This window comes from Lygodium microphyllum, chromosome 2 (genome assembly GCF_053477565.2).
Source record: "Lygodium microphyllum isolate KBCC chromosome 2, Lygodium_microphyllum_v1.1.10, whole genome shotgun sequence".
Classification (NCBI taxonomy): Eukaryota; Viridiplantae; Streptophyta; class Polypodiopsida; order Schizaeales; family Lygodiaceae; genus Lygodium; species Lygodium microphyllum.
Window position 1 is genome coordinate 4,453,133 of NC_141136.1, and position 17,343 is coordinate 4,470,475.

The 17,343-nt window shown below is 41.6% G+C and overlaps 1 protein-coding gene across 4 annotated transcripts in view; it reads left to right on the top strand.

Annotated features, from left to right (window-relative positions):
* The window catches only part of LOC148039433 (uncharacterized), a 73,752-nt gene extending 57,009 nt beyond the window's left edge, over positions 1-16,743 (top strand). The window contains exons 7-10 of one of the 4 annotated variants that reach the window (XR_015692803.1): positions 14,965-15,050; positions 15,131-15,214; positions 15,302-15,640; positions 16,273-16,743. Coding sequence is in view for 1 of the 4 variants with exons in the window: in XM_087690612.1 (XP_087546738.1) it covers positions 14,965-15,050; positions 15,131-15,214; positions 15,302-15,415 (284 nt within the window). In the remaining 3 variants the exon portion in view is untranslated. Of the gene's footprint in view, positions 1-14,964; positions 15,051-15,130; positions 15,215-15,301; positions 15,677-16,272 lie in introns of those variants that run through there. The other 3 variants (XR_015692806.1, XR_015692808.1, XM_087690612.1) reach the window with 3 other exon arrangements.
* The last annotated feature ends 600 nt before the right edge of the window (positions 16,744-17,343 follow it).

The window sequence follows — 17,343 nt, forward strand, 5'->3', positions numbered from 1 at the left end:
AACTTTAACCTAATAGTCCAGGAGTGATTGAAATTACTGACTATCGGCTACTTATATCCCTAGTAGAGACTCAATTTGACTGCTTGAGTTGATCACCCATCACACCACCTATCAAACTCCATGAGGAACCCAAAATCGATTGTTAGGAGTAATCATGATTTATGCGAAAGAGTTGCAATGGCATGAAACTGATTGGTAAAAGTGTGGATATGATTGATTTCATTGAAGCTTGCACCCTGCATCATAGATACTTAAGTACATGTGAAAACTGGAAAGCTTGATTTCGCACAACTCACATCGAGTCGCATTGCTCAAGCGTATAAGTGTGTGTATACTTGCAGATTGATTGGATTAACAAGAAACACACTAAGGGGGATTAAGTTAAGAAACGGACCCACCAATGGGAGTGCAACCTTGGAAACCGGACGAGTGACCCAAGACACTAGAGATAAAGATCTAGGGAAGAAAGAACCATCAGACCATTGAGGGAAGGAAGTACTAAGTAAGATTAGAGACACATCTTTAGCCGGTCTAGTCAGCCTCATAGAAATACTAGTGGGTCAAGAGACAACCACCATGGTAGGTATGAGTTCGAACGAGAATGACCTTGACCTTGACCTTGACCTTAACATAGTAGGGTACTCTGATGTCATTCGGTGACTTACCACACAGTATGACCAACAGACAAGGATAACACATCATGGAGGATCTGCAGCTGATATCATAGTCAATCTTGAGGAGGAGAGGAGGCTAGGAAGGATCTCACTGCAACACATAGCAAGCTATAACCAATTTTGTTAGTCTAGATAATGCCGAATGCAATAATTTCAACGATGTAAAGGATCTCTTCATCAAGAGATTCTCGGAGGCAGGATACTCCAACAACCTCATCGTTAAGCTGATGAATGTCAGTCAAAAAGACAAAGAGGACATACGAGACTACGTTACTCACGTGACGAGTCTCTTACAAGAGGATACTTGTAGCTGAGTGATCCAATGAGAGAGCAGTCTCCTCCCTATTCATCAACAGGATTTGGAACAAAGAACTCTATAAGGCCTTAGCGAGCAACTCGAGCTTGCAAAGGGATATGCTGGCAAGAGTCTTTGAGGAGGCTATATGAGTGGATGGCATGTTAAGAGAAAGAAGCTCTAGGACTACACAGTAAGAGAACGCATTTAGAAATGCCGAGAGAACTGCAACACTTAGCGAATAATTAGTCCTAGTGAGCAAGACAAAGGAAAGAATGTCGATCAAACCCTAGCAATAGTTGATCTAAAGTGAAAGCTGACCAGACTACAAGAGTCATTGCAAAGGCTAGTGCGACCTCACATGCAGTATGTGCATTGTGGAAGGAACCGCCTGCCATTTGAGTGTCCCGATCCTAGGTCTTAGCCCTGTGCCAACTGTGGAAAATTCGGGCATGATGCTATGCACTGCTGATTGTCAAGACGGTTGCCATACCAACAACCGTATGCTCAACCATACTATCCAAGAGTTAGGTAGCCTAACTTTGGAAGAGGAGTCCCTTTGGCTCTATCCACACCTATTTATTTAAAGCAAGCCGCTCCAAGGATCGATATCAACCCGATAGGAATCCCTAGACCACTGGGACCTATAGTGACCCATCCACCAAGGGATGCTGCAGTGCACTTTGTAGAGGAACCATTGGAGGAAGACTCATACATGAACCCTTATGTCTCTTATGATGAGAAGGATAATCCCATATTGATGGACTTTAGGCATGTGCTGGTTATGGCTTTAAGTAGAGGGAGAGGTAGAGGCCTAGAAGAAGGTCAGAACTATGAGTCCATAGCATGTTGGATGTGTGGTCATCTAGGGCATATTTCATTCTGCTACCCTGAAAAGTAGCAAGCAAATAGAGAGAAGGCTGACTTGAGGTGTCCCGAATGTAGAGTCATAGACCTATTCGTCGATTGCTCTAGGCGGGAACCCTCCACTAGTTCAGCAATCGTACCATTTGTGCTGCTCGGACTCTTTTGTGTCTTGTTACTAACAACAATGCCACACCCATCCCTATAAATGTCATGACACGAGCCTAAATGAAGCAGGCCGATATTTCATTATGTGGACCTAGCAACCTAGATGCAACCTCTATAGGGAAGAAGAGTCGGCGAAGGAGAAGAAAGAGGATTGATGCAAAAATAACACTCAAAACTGAGAGCGCGACCACTGTAGCAAAGGGAAAGTAGGTTACTGATGTAGAAGCAGGAACATCTGCTTCTAAGATGAGGGAGAAGGGAAATTATCATGGTTGGAGAGTACCTTGACCCCAACCAGCAACTAAAGCTTGTGAATAAGGCCAAAGAATGAATAAAAATAGCACAAGCTCACTTGCAAGATGCCGAGCCTATCATTGAGGACGAGATCAATAAACTCTCAACCATGAGCCCACTAGTCTCTCCTGCATACTCGAGAGTAGGAGAGGCAACATCACCACATGCATAGTTGCATAGGCAGAACATGGATGCCATGAGTAGTTGAACTGTCCAAGAGTATTGGCAAGAAGCCCATGAAGTAGAGGAGGGAAGTACGATTGGCAATTTGCTCACCACACTTATATCAACTCTTGTAACATTGCCATTGAGAGAATTGCTTAGGCAAAACCCGGCATTGTGGTAAGTGTTGAAGCAATGGGTAGAATGAATTGATAGACATGAATGCAAGACTTGCCCGACTATGACGCTATGATGCACATACCAAGCCTAATGCTGAACCCAATGTTTAAGTCCCCACAAGTGAATGTCTTTTGGGAAGGCACTAAGATGCACGTAATTTTACTTGTTGTTGCCCTAGGAGATACAAAGCAAAAGAGGATAGTAGACACAGGAGCAGGAGTTAGTGTACTTAACCATGTAGTCTTGCAAGCTTGGGGAAACCCATTGGTAGAAACTGCATGGTTCAATGTTACTCTAGTGAATGGGATGAAGATTAGACCCTTTGAAGTCCTGAAGGATTGGCCTTTAAAGATAGTGGGAATTTAATTCTCCGTGAACTTTATAGTCATGAAGGGAGTAGATATGGTATCCTGCTAGGCAGACCTTGGCTAAGGAATGTCCGAGCGATAGAGGATTGGGGTAATGGCCTAATATTCTTAGGCAATAGATCAAAACTAGTCCGAGTAGAGATGGACACTTCAAAAATCTCACTAGTGGACCTAGATGCCATCTCTGCCATGTTGGAGGGTGACTTAAAGGTTAGAGGTGATTATGGACCTCTAACTAAGTACATTTCTTGTCTTGAGGATGAGCGCGATTGGATGCATGTGTTGGCAACCATTGATCTGCCATTCTTGGATGATGAGGATGAATATAGGTAAGCTGTACCCCTCAAGGATCTCATGGAGAGTAAGGAGTGGCGATGGACTAAGATGCATGACTTAAACTTGTTATACAACTGGGCTTTCATTACAAGTGAGAAAAAACTTGAGGATAGGAACCTTGAAAACAATGCATAGTTTGAGTATGAGGATTCTGATGATGAATACAAAGACTGTTGTTTCATTAGTGAGAAAAGCGAAGAGGAAGTGGAGACCATAGAATATGCCACGGATGGAAGAGTGATTGAGCAAATTAGTGTAAACTCTAAACCCCGAGAGGTCAACGCTTTTAGAGTGAATGAAGGAGTTGCTAAGGTAGATTGCAACCGAACTTGGCTAGAATACCTAGAGGTAGTAGATTATGAGCAAGTGAGATTAGTCTAGTTTGGCACCACATATTTGTTTGTAGTGGAGTCAGTCTCAGAGCTACGACCACCAGGGGAGACAGCCTCTTTTAGTGAGGATTGTGAGTACAACTTCAAGTTAAGAGGTAAGCTCTGATAGCGACCCCAAAATGCCTTGACCACCTAGGATCAAACGTACCAAGGGGGACCTTCCAGTCTACCTAAGGTGCAGGAGGCTAAAGGAAGAGAGAAGAAAACAGTTGAAGTCTTCAAAAGCTGTCTGACAAAAGATACCCCAAGATTTGCCCAAGTGCTTCACAAAGTTTAAGAAGGGTGATCGAATAGTGGTGTTAGTAGGAGCCAAGCTGAAAGGGCAGGCGAGTGAACCCATTGAAGAACCAACCAAAGTTAAGGGAATCAACTTGGCAAGGGAAGGGGACAAGCCTCAACCCATGTATATAGTGGATGACCTAACTAAGGAGGAAGAAAGAAAGATCTATTAATGTCTTTAGAAGGCCAGGATGGCAAGGAAAGGGGACAAGCCTCAACTTGTGTACATAGTGGACGACCTAACTAAGGAGCAAGAAAGAAAGAAAGAGAGATCTATTAACGTCTCTAGAAGAGACTAATCTCATAAATCTCTTAAGGGAAATCTCTGACGTGTTTGCATAGTCCTTAGATGAATTGAGAGGAATAGATCCGAGTATTGTGACTCATAATATTTCCATGAATACCAGTTAAGTAACGACCATATGCCACAATGAATTCTAAGCATGCACGTGCAGTGAAGGAAGAGATTGATAAGCTACTAAATGCAAGATTCATTTACAAGATAGAGCATACGGACTAGGTATCACCCATAGTGATAGTCATGAAAAAGAATAGAAAGATTTGAGTGTGCGTGAACTATTAAAAGGTCAATGCAGCTATAAAGAGAGAGAACTACCCATTACCATACACTAAGCACATGCTAGAGAGAGTGGCAGGAAAGAAAGCCTATAGTTTCCTAGATGGCTTCTCAGACTATAACCAAATGCAAGTCCATCCGGATGGCAGGCACAAGATGGCATTTGCCACCGAATGGGGGGTGTTTTTCTATATAGTTATGCCATTTGGGATGACCAATGCCCCTGCTATCTTCCAATGCCTCATATATGCCATCTTCAAGGACATGCTTAGAAAATGGTTGGAGGTATCGTCGATGACTTGTGCGTCCACACCAATTAGGAAGAGTACTTAGAAAAGCTACGAATAGTCTTTGAATGGTGTAGGAAATATGGTCTCTCATTGAAACCCTTAAAGTGCAAGTTTTGGGTGAAGCACGGTTGTATTTTAGGGCACGTTGTATGGAGGAATGGAATAGCTACAAACTCCTCAAAAGTCAGGGTCATTGTAGACCTTCCCCTCTAACCAACTTCAAGGGAATTCAATGTTTCTTACGTCACATAGGGTACTACTGGTGGTTTGTGCTGAACTATGCATTGATTGCTAGACCTTTGTACAAGCTATTGATAGTATTTGAGTAGACCGAAGAATGTTAACAAGCCTATGAAAGGCTTAAATAGACTCTAACTTTAGCTCCTATCTTAAGAGCCCCAGATTGGTCCATTACCTTCCATGTGCACATTGATGCATCAAAGTTTTCTGTGGGAGTAGTGTTGTGCCAACCTGGTGAGCATAACCGTGATTATCTAGTGAGCTTTGCTAGTAGACATTCTTTACCTTCTTCGTGGATCATCAAGCATTGCTTTATCTTGTGAAGAAACCTATATAACAGGACGTATTGCTCGATGGCTACTTTTGCTTTTGAAATTTGACTTCTTTGTGGTAGTACACAAAGGCAAATAACACTACTACAGGGCAGATCATATGCCTCGCATACCCACAAGTGAAGTGGCTGGACAGGGCATCATTGATGACCTACCGGATGCACATCTTTTAGAATGTCTAGCGAACGAGACTTGTTTAAAGTAGACCTCACACTGTACTAGAGGATACTATAATTAACATCCTAGAGAATGGATTGTGTGAATGGCCCATAGAAAAAGCTAGTTAAAGAGAATAATTTTGAAGATCCAACTCTATTAGTTGATTGCTGATCAATTATATTGGTTAGGAAAGGATTCTCGTTTTTTGGTGTGCTTGTCAAACCAACTCTTGCATCGCACCTTCTCGTAGATTAGGGCTTGGGTTGCAATGAGACAAGTCTCGCATAGTTGTTCTAGCTCTACCAAATGATTTTTCCATGCTTCTTTGTCCTTCCATCTCTCTGAGACTGCTATTCTCAAATTTGGAACAAAGAATTCCGCTGGTAGAGTCACTTCAGTTCCGTAGGTCAAATTAAACAGGGTCACCGTTTTGTAGGCCGTCCCATATGTCCATAAAGTTGCCATGAGCTTGTTGTCCTAGTCATTGCGTGAAGCAGAGACTACCTTTCTTAGGACATTTACTAAGATCTTGTTTGTGGATTCGGCTTGATTGTTAGCTTGAGGATAATACGGTGAAGATTTTCTGTGGATTATCAAGAAGGTGGATAACAAGTGAGCAATCACTTCATCGATGAAGTGTGTGCTTTGGTCACTAACCGACTTTTGTCAACTTTTATTTTTTCATTCTCTCTTTATCTGTGTGTGTGTGTGGAGCAAGGAGATCTAGTCTTGCGGTACTCTGTCAAGGGACATAAGCAGAAGATGAAATTCAAGGGATTGGGACTTTTCAAGATTTGCAACGTTAGTAGAACAGGCAATGTAGAACTCAAAACCTTAGAGGGAGATGGCATAGGCTTTTTCAACGGAAGTCGTATAAAAAAGTATCACTCTCCGTCACATCCACTCCATGAACCTCCAATGATAGAACCACCAATGAATGTGAGAGTTCCAACTATCACTTAAATAGAGGATGAGGAATAGTGACTTCTCAAAAGGCATACATCTTTAACGCACTAATTGATGAGGGAGCTGACTATAATATCTTAACATATGATCACTGGATCAATATTGGTCAACCCCAATTGCAACCAACTAATGCAAAACTTAGCCCATTTGGTAGGCAGTCTTGTCCACTCTTGGCGAAGTGCAAACTAATGGTTTCTATTGAGACTGAGAGCCTACACATCATCTTGTATATACTATCTAACAAACAAAGTGTTGGCAAGGAATCACTCTTGGGTCACATGTTTAAAAAACAAGTTCTCTGTAATATTGACTACGACTCGTAGCACATCTACCTTGCCATGGACAATATTAGAATAGTAATAGCTTTCAGCAAGGGCACCATAGTCACCCAAAAGCTTATAGTGCCACCGGTAAGATAACCGTAGTGTCAACGCTTAGGAGGGAAATAATGCACCACAACGTACACCCATTGTGAAGTCCCACCAACATCTAGAAACCATACCCAAAGCTACGGATCAAATAATCAAGTGGGTCCCCAAGCGTAGACCATAGCCTCATAAAAGCTAATCATTAAGAACTTATAGTTTTTATTCCTCACACTCTAGACCGAAACAGAGGAGTTGGCATTTCTATGGTATACATGTGACTAGGCCATGTTGGGTCCCAAAAGCCCTATTGCATGTCCAAGGTTACTATGAAGGTAACACCTTGGTATGGTTGTCCAAACTTACAAGTGGCATGTATGCCCCTCAATCCTAGGCTCCAAAAAATAATGGCCAGAAATGTAAATCAAAATAGGGTAAGAGAAAAGCCAAGAGGAAGGGTGCTCTATCCATGAGAGCTCCAATGGTCTATCGACTAAAAGCTCAAGCAATCATCTATGAGCTCCCACCTAATAACTTTGATGTGATCACCACTACACAATCCGACGACAAAGCGTCAATCGAAATTCAAACCCAATGAACTTCTCAAACCATGCCCACCAAACCCGATAAGAATCCCAAAGTAGAAACACCAAGTACCAACGTGTCCAGTCCAATTAAACCAAAGCCACCAGTAGGCCTTAAGCCTTCGCAGCAATGACAATCCATTCTTGAATTGGCTTCCAACATGGCCATGGACACAATAGATGACTTAGTAACGTGCATCCAACGATTGGACTCAATGTTCACATTGTTTGCTAGAAGTTACAAACGCTTGGACGTAGGCCTACGTGATGAACACATAACAAATGAGGTACGTTTCTTGCCGTGTTCTTGAAAGGAATACGAATTCATCTTTATGAAGGCCTCCACCATTGTAGAAGCATTGAGTGCCATTGAAATTTCAAGAGAATAGGCCTTAAGCAAATGCTTAATCACATTCTTTAAGATGAGTAAAATTTCCATGTCACCACAGAAACTTACTGAGCTCCAACGATTAGTTGAATCTGAGTTCAATTTCTTATGTAAGTGGTATACTCTGTGCATTCAATGTGAACAAGCAGGTTATCAAATCATGACCAATGTAGAGTAATGACGTGCTATCAAGACTTTCGAGTATGATCAAATATATGTGGCCCCAACTTCGTTTAGGGTATTAGCAATGACAAGAAATTGACCATTAGAAGACAATATCATGCTACATCCATACTTGGATAGGATCTTGACAGAGGAGGAACTCCACATTGCAAGCTAAATCAACTCAGGTGATATCTTGACCGATGTATTGACTTATATTACACATGTGGGCATTTGTCCATAGGATATGGACCATCATGCGACATTAGAGTATAAACCAACCTTTTACGACCAGCTCTTAAAACAATGAGGCACACCAAGGATGCATTGAAGACCCTTACACCTTTACTTCCTCAATTCTAGGAAGGATTTTCATCATTTCCAAGGGGGAGGGGATAAAGTGAAGGTGAATGAAAAATTGAAATATGAATTGAATTTTCTTCTTCTTTTAGTAAAAATTCTCCATGAAGTTTTTGTGTGGAATGTATGGATTGATTAACGTGGAAATTTTCATTTCTTAGTTTCTACATTTCACCATATGATAGTGTTTCTTTCTAATCACGTTAACTTTTACGCAAGAAATGTCCTTCAAAGAGAACTCATTGTGGGCACCCACCCCTACTAGTCATAGTCACTACGATCACTTCAATGCAAGGAATCATAGAAGGGGCAGTCAATGGAAGTAATTTCATTGGCTTGGGTGAAGTGAGCAAAGTGCAAGAGCTTGCACCTGTACCAAGTAAAGGAGCTCCACTTGCAGGAACCAAAAGGCTACCAGTAGTTGATGTGGAATCATGCCAAGGGCCAAACGTACCTTGCCTTGAAGTATCTACTACTTCGGTGCCCTCAGCAATCCACAACACAAAAGAGTATGATGAGTTGGTGAAAGAACTTCAGAGTCAACATGACAAGATGAATGAAGAAAGAAAGGCCACACTAGTTGAGCTAGTCGAAGAAAGGAACGCTCTTGCAACCTAATGATTAGAAAAAACGAGACAGATGACCATAGTAACCAAGGAAATGATGGCATTAAAAGAGGCCCTAAAGGCAAGGCAGGGTAAAGAGAGCCTACGAGACTTGTATGATGAAGAAAGGGAGAGCCGCATTGCTCTAGAGGCACAATGCACTCTCGTAACTTAAGATAGGAGATGCCTTGAGGAAGAGGTCAATAGTTTGAAGCAACAAAGAGAACAACTATTCAAAGAACTATAAGAGGCAAAGGCACGAGGTGAACAAGAAGCAAGGAGAAAGATGATGGAGCTGCATAACCAACTTCAGACAATACTCCATGAGCGGGTCATCCTAAGGGAATAGGTTGAGCATTGGAATTGAGAGAAGGAACAAATGAGTATATTATGGTGAGAGCAAGAGCAAGTAATCACTACCCTTGCACAATACTAGAACCAAGGATTGGAGCAAATGAAAGGAAAGGCAAAAGAATGGGCAGATAAAAATGATGATAGGATTAAAGATTTAGCTTACCGCTTGACATTCAGAGAGCGATTGCATTATGGCAGAAAACAACGCTGAAGTTGTGGAGACAGGGATGCTTGAGTAGCAAAAAGCCTTTTTTAATACGATATTGAATATCACCCAGACAAGAGAGGAAGAGACGATTGATGAACTCAAAAGGAAATTAGAGATGGAAAGGAGAACACTTAAACATGGACTCCATACTAAGGCACCCAAATCTAGAACTAGCTTAGGTGTGGAGGAACAAAGAGATCATTTGATCACGGCTTGACTATCCATGCAGGAACTTGAATTGCTAGGGTTTTAGGAGCAAGAGCAGCAAGCATAGCCTCCCCCTCAGGAGCCGAGAGAGCTAATATATGAACAGGGGTTGGACTTTGAGTAAGATCATGATGAGAAAGAGCAGCCGTATGAACAAATCCCCCCAGTGCAAACACAAGCACAAACAGAGGAGCAAGGTGAGGAAACCATATCCCTCGAGAGAATGGTGGAAATGAGACGTAAGTGGAGAGAACATGTAGAGCTAGCATGAAGAAAAATCCAAGCCAAGCCACAACAAGTTTCTAATGTGGCCATTCCTCAAGGAGAGAAGTATGATCCTATGAACTAGAACCAGGAACTTGCAGTATGGAAGCAGTGGGAGAATCGTAGCTGACCCTTTGAATTCGCCTTCACCTTCCCTCAAACATTGGATAGAGTGTTATCTCCAAGGGTAGTGGAGGAAGTGATAAGGCTCTCGGCAAGGTTGGGGAAGCGATAGTTAGAGGCCCCACATGGTGGCAATGGGAGCCTGCAGATTATTGGGTGGACAAGGTGAGGGAGATACCCAGGAAAGTAGAGGGATATGAAGCACAACCAAAGTGGCGAAGAAATATTTGGGACTCTAACTTAGATGCCTAGATGGCATTTTGTAATACACTACCATACGAGAGGAATAATCCTACCTACATACCCTATACACGGAGAATTGGAGTTGATTTCAACTAGAAGGTGCATGGTAGGTATGATTTCCCTAAGATCTACAATGTGAATGCAGCATCTTCGGAGGAGTGCTTAACCTTCATAGAGAGGGACCTCTGCCCACTCATAGTACGCTTCCTCAAGGAATTCTCCTCTTGCCCAAATTTTGTCTTCATTACCACTTGTAATTATCTCTACCTCTTGAGAATCCTACTAAAACAAAAGCCTACTACAGAGGAAGACCGGTTATTGCTTCTCTTCTTTGACATTAATGCAGGGATAGATAGCAGTGCAATGACCCATCTCATGATGAGAGCCACCCTCTTGCAAGCATTCTGTATGAGCTCATTAGAAGATACGAGCGATAGTAGGTTTACTGGGTGCAACCACTCGTTTTCGTCCATCACCACACCCCTCAATGTATGAGATAGGGAGAGAGGGAGAGAGTATGTGTAAGGGAGCGAGGGATTGTGGAGAAGCTATTCTCCTTCTCTTTTTATCTTGATTTTCTTCTCTTCTCTTTTCTCGCGTGTATGGCTATGGAGCTTGTAGATGAAGCTTGCTTGAAAGCGCATCTTGGATCGTGGAGCTACCGGCAAATTTGTGGGAGGAGGCAACTTGATCGGATTTAAATGTAAGCTTACTATACGTGTGTGAGAGAGTGCGCACGGCTATGTGAGAGGTAGCCATAGCTCTCGACTCGAAACACTTGAAGCAATAAGTGGTTCATGGGTCTTGGCAATGTGCTCACAAGAGCGCCGACACTCCATATGATTGGCACACACACATTCACATACACTTAGGTATTTCTAAGTACTTATCCTAGTAGTATATGGGAGTGTTTTGCTTCTTGTATAAAGGTAGTGGAGCTATCCATTCTTATTTTCCCGTACTTCAGAGCAGAGTGACTTCAATTCTGATGACCTTGTCAAGATCTCAACTAACCAGAATCTTATAGATCTACTCACAAAAGTCTTTTGGCGGAGTGTTTTGCCTTGCTTAGGAAGGTGATGGGCATTGGATGAGATGAGTTTTTTTCTCATCTTGTTGTACTTATGTACATTTGTACTTTGTTACAGTTTTCTCGTTCTCTCCTCACTAGGGACACATTTGCCTTTGAGTGGGAGGTTGTTGGGGGTGAAGGCGCTTGTGCCTAGCTGCATGTATATTACTACATTAATAGTATCCATACACTTGTATAGTGCAGGCAGTGGGTGCCCATCAATATCACTTCATTCTTTATTCTTTTAGTGATATTTGAATAAAGAAAAGACTAGTTACACATTGTGACTGTTGGAGTTCCCACATCTTCTCTCTCTCTCTTTCTCTCTCTCTCTCTCTCTCTCTCTCTCTCTCTCTCTCTCTCTCTCTCTTTCTCTCTCCACTATAGCTCCTGCTTCCGCTCATGTGCTTCCACTCCAAGCTCACTCCCTTTAAGTTCACTATGCTTTTCTGGGCGGAAGACCTTGGGCCTTGGTATGATATCACTTTGTGCTTTCAGTCTTGTCTCTCTCCACTTAATATTGTGTTTATGAGTCCAAGCTAATCTATTTTGGAACCTAATTCACTTGAGTAATAGTTAGTGTGTTTAGTCTTAGTCATTATGTCTCTTGTCACTGACTTTCACCCTCCATAGCTAAACCTTGCTTAAGCATCTATGTTTCTCAACACCCACCATGCACATGAGAAATGTGCACAATGGATCCGAATGTCAACATGGGCGAATCAGGTATGGTGGGCATGGTAACCGTATGAGGAGCCAGGATGGAGGGATAGGGACATGTGGAACAAAGGATGGAAATCGTTGCATAGGAGTGACCCAAGGGGTGTGTAACGACAGTCCATAAGCAAAGGATAGATATGCCTACATGTGAAAGGTTGTGTAGGGGGGTTGTGTGTGTTTGGGGGTAGAGAGGGGGATGCCTATCACAAATGTCCCAAAGTATAAGGAGATGGTAAAGTGATAGTATGTGGAATGCATAGTGTTAAAGGGTGGTATTCCCCCTAACGATGCACCAGGAGAGGTAGTGAATGGAAGATAGGTAGATTGTGGGACAGAGAAAGAGAAGATGTTAGGAGCGGAGATGGAAGATCCAACCCCTAGTGTGCTTTCTATAAGAGTAGACAGTAATCCAAGGCTTTGGAATGAAGATGTGAGTAGATCAGAATGTGGAGAAGATAGTGGTGCGATGAGAGGGAGTTGAGAAGTGTGGTTTACTTACTCAAATGAAACAAATGGTACAAATATACATGATGAAGGGTATTTTCTTTGAGAGCTTTCTTTATTAAAGTTAACATACTGAAAACCATCTGCATCCTACACACCAAAAGGAGAAACAAAAGAGGGTTTTGGTAGGGTTTGCATTGAGGAAACATAGTATATGCAACCACAACTAAAACACAAAGACTCATATAGTGGCAAGTAAAACTTAAACCCTAAATGCAAAACTTAGAACTCAAACACAGGGACAAACGCAGAGAGAAGAAACTCTAAAGTGAATGAATGTTGTAAGTAAATGTAAGAGTGTATAGAATGCCTAAGGGCTGAACAATGGAGTGTTAGAGAGTGATGCCCACCGGAGACGGATCCCGAGTGCTATGATTACCAGTTGCAGTGACACAGTGAGGGAAACACCAAATGCAGATTATCAAAGTGTGAGGAAACTAAGGTGACTAGAGAGAATTATGCCTGATGATGTAGGCGACACTAGAAAGGTGCAAATGCAATAGAGGACGAGCTGTCAAGAGGATGGAGAAGCACGTCAGCTACCACCAAGTGAGGAGAAGGCCAAATGTAGATAGCAGCAGGTCGCCTAATGATGTGGAAGGGCTGCCACTTGATGCCAAGGATTGTGGAGTCCAAACGCAAGTAGCAGGAAGAGTTGGCAATGACGGGAATGCTGAACGCAGCTGGAGGGAGGGCACCAAACAGTGGGTGACAGCTGGTGTGAAAGAAGGCACTAGGCATTGGAGTAGCTGTGGGAGGAGTGGCAGCAGTTGCAATGGTAAGATTACCACGTGCATGAAGGTTGTTGGCTGAAATCTGCACAAAAGGAACAAGTTTGAATGGTGGGCAGCCCGTCTATTTATATATGTTGAAGGGTGCCCCAAAGAATTAGGGTTTTGGGAGACCATTGAAACTTTGTCGAATTGCACTTCTATTTAGGGTTTTTGAGTAATTAAGTGTGTTTTGGGGTTACTTAAAGATTCTAATCAGCTGTAAAGTGTGTTTTAGCTCAACAAACCAGATCATGACCATCCTCATGTTGCACCTCTCCCATTTATGTATCTCCTTTTCTAGAATCATTGTATGTGACTAGACATTGACTCTTTGAGGTAAGACCTTCCAATTTTCATTTCTTTGTGTTTTTCTTGTTATGGGTTTAGCCACCCATGACCTGAAGGGAAAAGTTAGTTTTATACACATCCTTGTGTGTGAACACACTTTAGGTGTTTAACTGTGTGTCAAAGGTGTGAATACCTTTTCCACCTCCTAGTATTAAATAAGGGTCAAAGGTTTGGGTAATGAGACCCCAAGCATTGTACTTTCATTAGGATCTATTGAATCAACCTATTCAGCTTGTTGTGTATGTGTAAGAGTTCACACACACACACACACACACACACTCTCTCTCTCTCTCTCTCTCTCTCTCTCTCTCTCATTGAGCTTCACCTTCCATAGCCTACTGGCCACACATGCAAAGCTCACTCACAACCCAAAAATAAGAAAGAAAGGAGTGCCATTAAACTTATTCACTTTGTCAACAAGTGTGGAGCTCAAATGAACTAAATTACCAAGCGTAAACGAGTGGATAAAGCTAAAACCTCATGTAGTTGCAAAACACATGCACATAAAGCATTAACAATCTCCCAAGAAAACACTATACCTCAAGTTGTCAAAAATTTTGTGAAACTACAAACCTGTCAAATCCACTATGCTTGAAACTTGAGCAGTCTAAAGCTCTACATAAAAGCCTTTAACTTCTTCAATCTACCTTGTCTTTAGTGTTACCCTCCTCTCTTCACATAAACAAATTTCTATGGCAAGCATACCTAACAAATCAACCGTTAGTAGATCAGGATACAAGAACTGCTTTAGAATCTGTATTTAGAGTTTGTGTTGTTTTTATCACTCTTTTGTGCTCTTTTCAAGCTGTATATGATACCAAAATCTTAGAAAAAGATGACCACAATTGTAAGATTTTAATTGGTGAATACAACTATAAATCTTGATATTGTCTCATGCAAAACATTCATATATTTGTACATGGTCTGACCATCATGTATGTTGTCCTTTACTTTTACATCCTGGTCATGTAGACATATTCTTGAGAACACCTTTTTGAACCAGTCACTAAGTTTCTCTCAAACTGAAGAAAGCATAGTGTTGGTGGTGAGTATGTGTGAGCCTCTCGTGTTGAAACTAGGGTTCCCACTAAGCACCATAATTTCTTAGGGATGCGTATTGGTGCAAAAGCTTTGGATAACATTCCTCTTGTGAAAGAGGCAAAGGCAGCCAGCTACTACCGAGATTATCCTAAGGTAATGATTCCTTGGCTATCTTTGTGTTGGGTATTATTTTATTACAATGATTAACACTGTGATTCTTTTGTCCTGCTCAGCACATCTCAGATCCATTGAAAGCTTTTATCACAGCAGTCAACAAGGTCCCTGAATTTGTGGTGGCACAAGAAGACCAGGAATTGGTACTATGCTTGCTTAAAAGTTGGATCTTGGGTTTATTTGAAATGAACATACTACGTGCTGTTACTGAGCTTATGCTGGTGTGTCAGATAATGGAAGAGCTTCCCAAGGCAATTCAGAAGACAAGTCTGCTGCTATCCGTGCTTGCAGTAAAAGAACAGCTTGACCAAAATGAAATTTCAACTAAAGAGCTTGCTGTATAGTTTATCTACACATTTATGAAGAGTGCACCCATTTGTCATAGAGCTATGGCTTGTGTCCCTCAATTTAAATACTCAGTTGCGACTCCCATGTGATTTGTCTTTTTAGTTTCTGTTGCAGTCGTGAGGCGTCGCTTAGTAAGTTGGGACTTCACATTTTGCTCTGTTGTGATGCTGCTTTGTCCATCTGAAAACTCAGGAGATCTTCCAGCTTCCAGAACCTTCAAGGTGATTTGATCAAATTCCTTTTGCAATTCTTGTTAACTGCATGGGGATATGTGTTATTCAAGGAAGCAGTCTTAAACTACATGTTTTCTGTACTCACTGGACGTAACTACTTTACACTAATTATGAGGATATTGCAATATAGGTATCTGTAAATTGGATACATTTCAATGTACCAAGCCCAATAAAATCTCAAGCAGCTTCTGTCATCATGTCTTGTGGTTTAGTCACTTTATTTAGCTTAATTGTTTGAGCAGTCATTTTGGATGCCCAAATAGTCTAGTTAGAAGAGAAATGTGCTTGCACTGAGAGTGTCACCAATAGATAGCCTGCCCATCAATGAAGGAAAATCTCATGGGGATATGTGTTATTCAAGGAAGCAGTCTTAAACTACATGTTTTCTGTACTCACTGGACGTAACTACTTTACACTAATTATGAGGATATTGCAATATAGGTATCTGTAAATTGGATACATTTCAATGTATCAAGCCCAATAAAATCTCAAGCAGCTTGTGTCATCATGTCTTGTGGTTTAGTCACTTTATTTAGCTTAATTGTTTGAGCAGTCATTTTGGATGCCCAAATAGTCTAGTTAGAAGAGAAATGTGCTTGCACTGACAGTGTCACCAATAGATAACCTGCCCATCAATGAAGGAAAATCTGGCCTATGGATGGTTGGAGCAGGTGGGCTCAAAGCTGTGGCATCTTGTACAACCAAATTCGACAGTTTCAGACGAAAACCTGAGCCTTGGCCAGTGCAGAGTATTCAGAGCCATACATTTTCATCCATAGCCAGAAACTCAAGCAGCCATTTGTAGCTTGAAACTGGTGTGAGGTTGAGGTGAGGCACTCTTTTCCAAATGGTGGTTTACCATCTCAGAACTTGTAACTTTTGCAGTCATTCAGAAACAGTGATGAGAATTGAACCCCGGTCTGCGGGTTGAGATCCCAATGGCACGACCCCTGGGATACCTTTGGACCATCAGGAAATACTGAGAGAGAGTATGTAGCACGTGTTTTTAAGCCTACGTTTTGTATTTTATATGTATTTCTGTTTCTTCATGATTCACCCAAACATTAGAAAGGTCTTCAAGCATTATTTTTTGATTACTCAATAATGTTCTTAAGACTTTCCGTGTGTAGGCCTTACGACCAAAGGTTTATTGAATATTTTTTTGATTACTTAATAATGTTCTTAAGACTTTCTTCTTTCCATGTGTATGCTTAAGACTTTCCATGTGTATGCCTTACAACCAAATGTTTATTGAATGTATCTAGGTTAAAGGGGCCAATTGTTGAACATGGTCCAATAACAAAACATTTTTTATTTGAGTTTGGGTCAATAGTAGAACATTGGCCACTTAATGCACTCCGAAGAGTGTCAATAGTAGAGCGCTGCTAATTCAATGCAAGAACATGGGGAAAGGAATTGGTTACATTAGACATATATGGCTTTTAGATATGTGACAGAATAGGGGTTCAAACCTCATTTTCCAATTGGCATGTTGATACTTTTTTGAAGGCTTGCAACTGTTAAGCATTACAAGGCTCATTATGGTACAAGGGGATTCATGGTGCAATATTTTAACCTGTGTTTTTGGATGGCCACAAGCTCAAATTGATTTTACCAGTAGAGATAGACTTGATGCACATGTTCATAATCTCAAATGCACAGAATTTTACCCCTTTTGTGAAGATCAACAT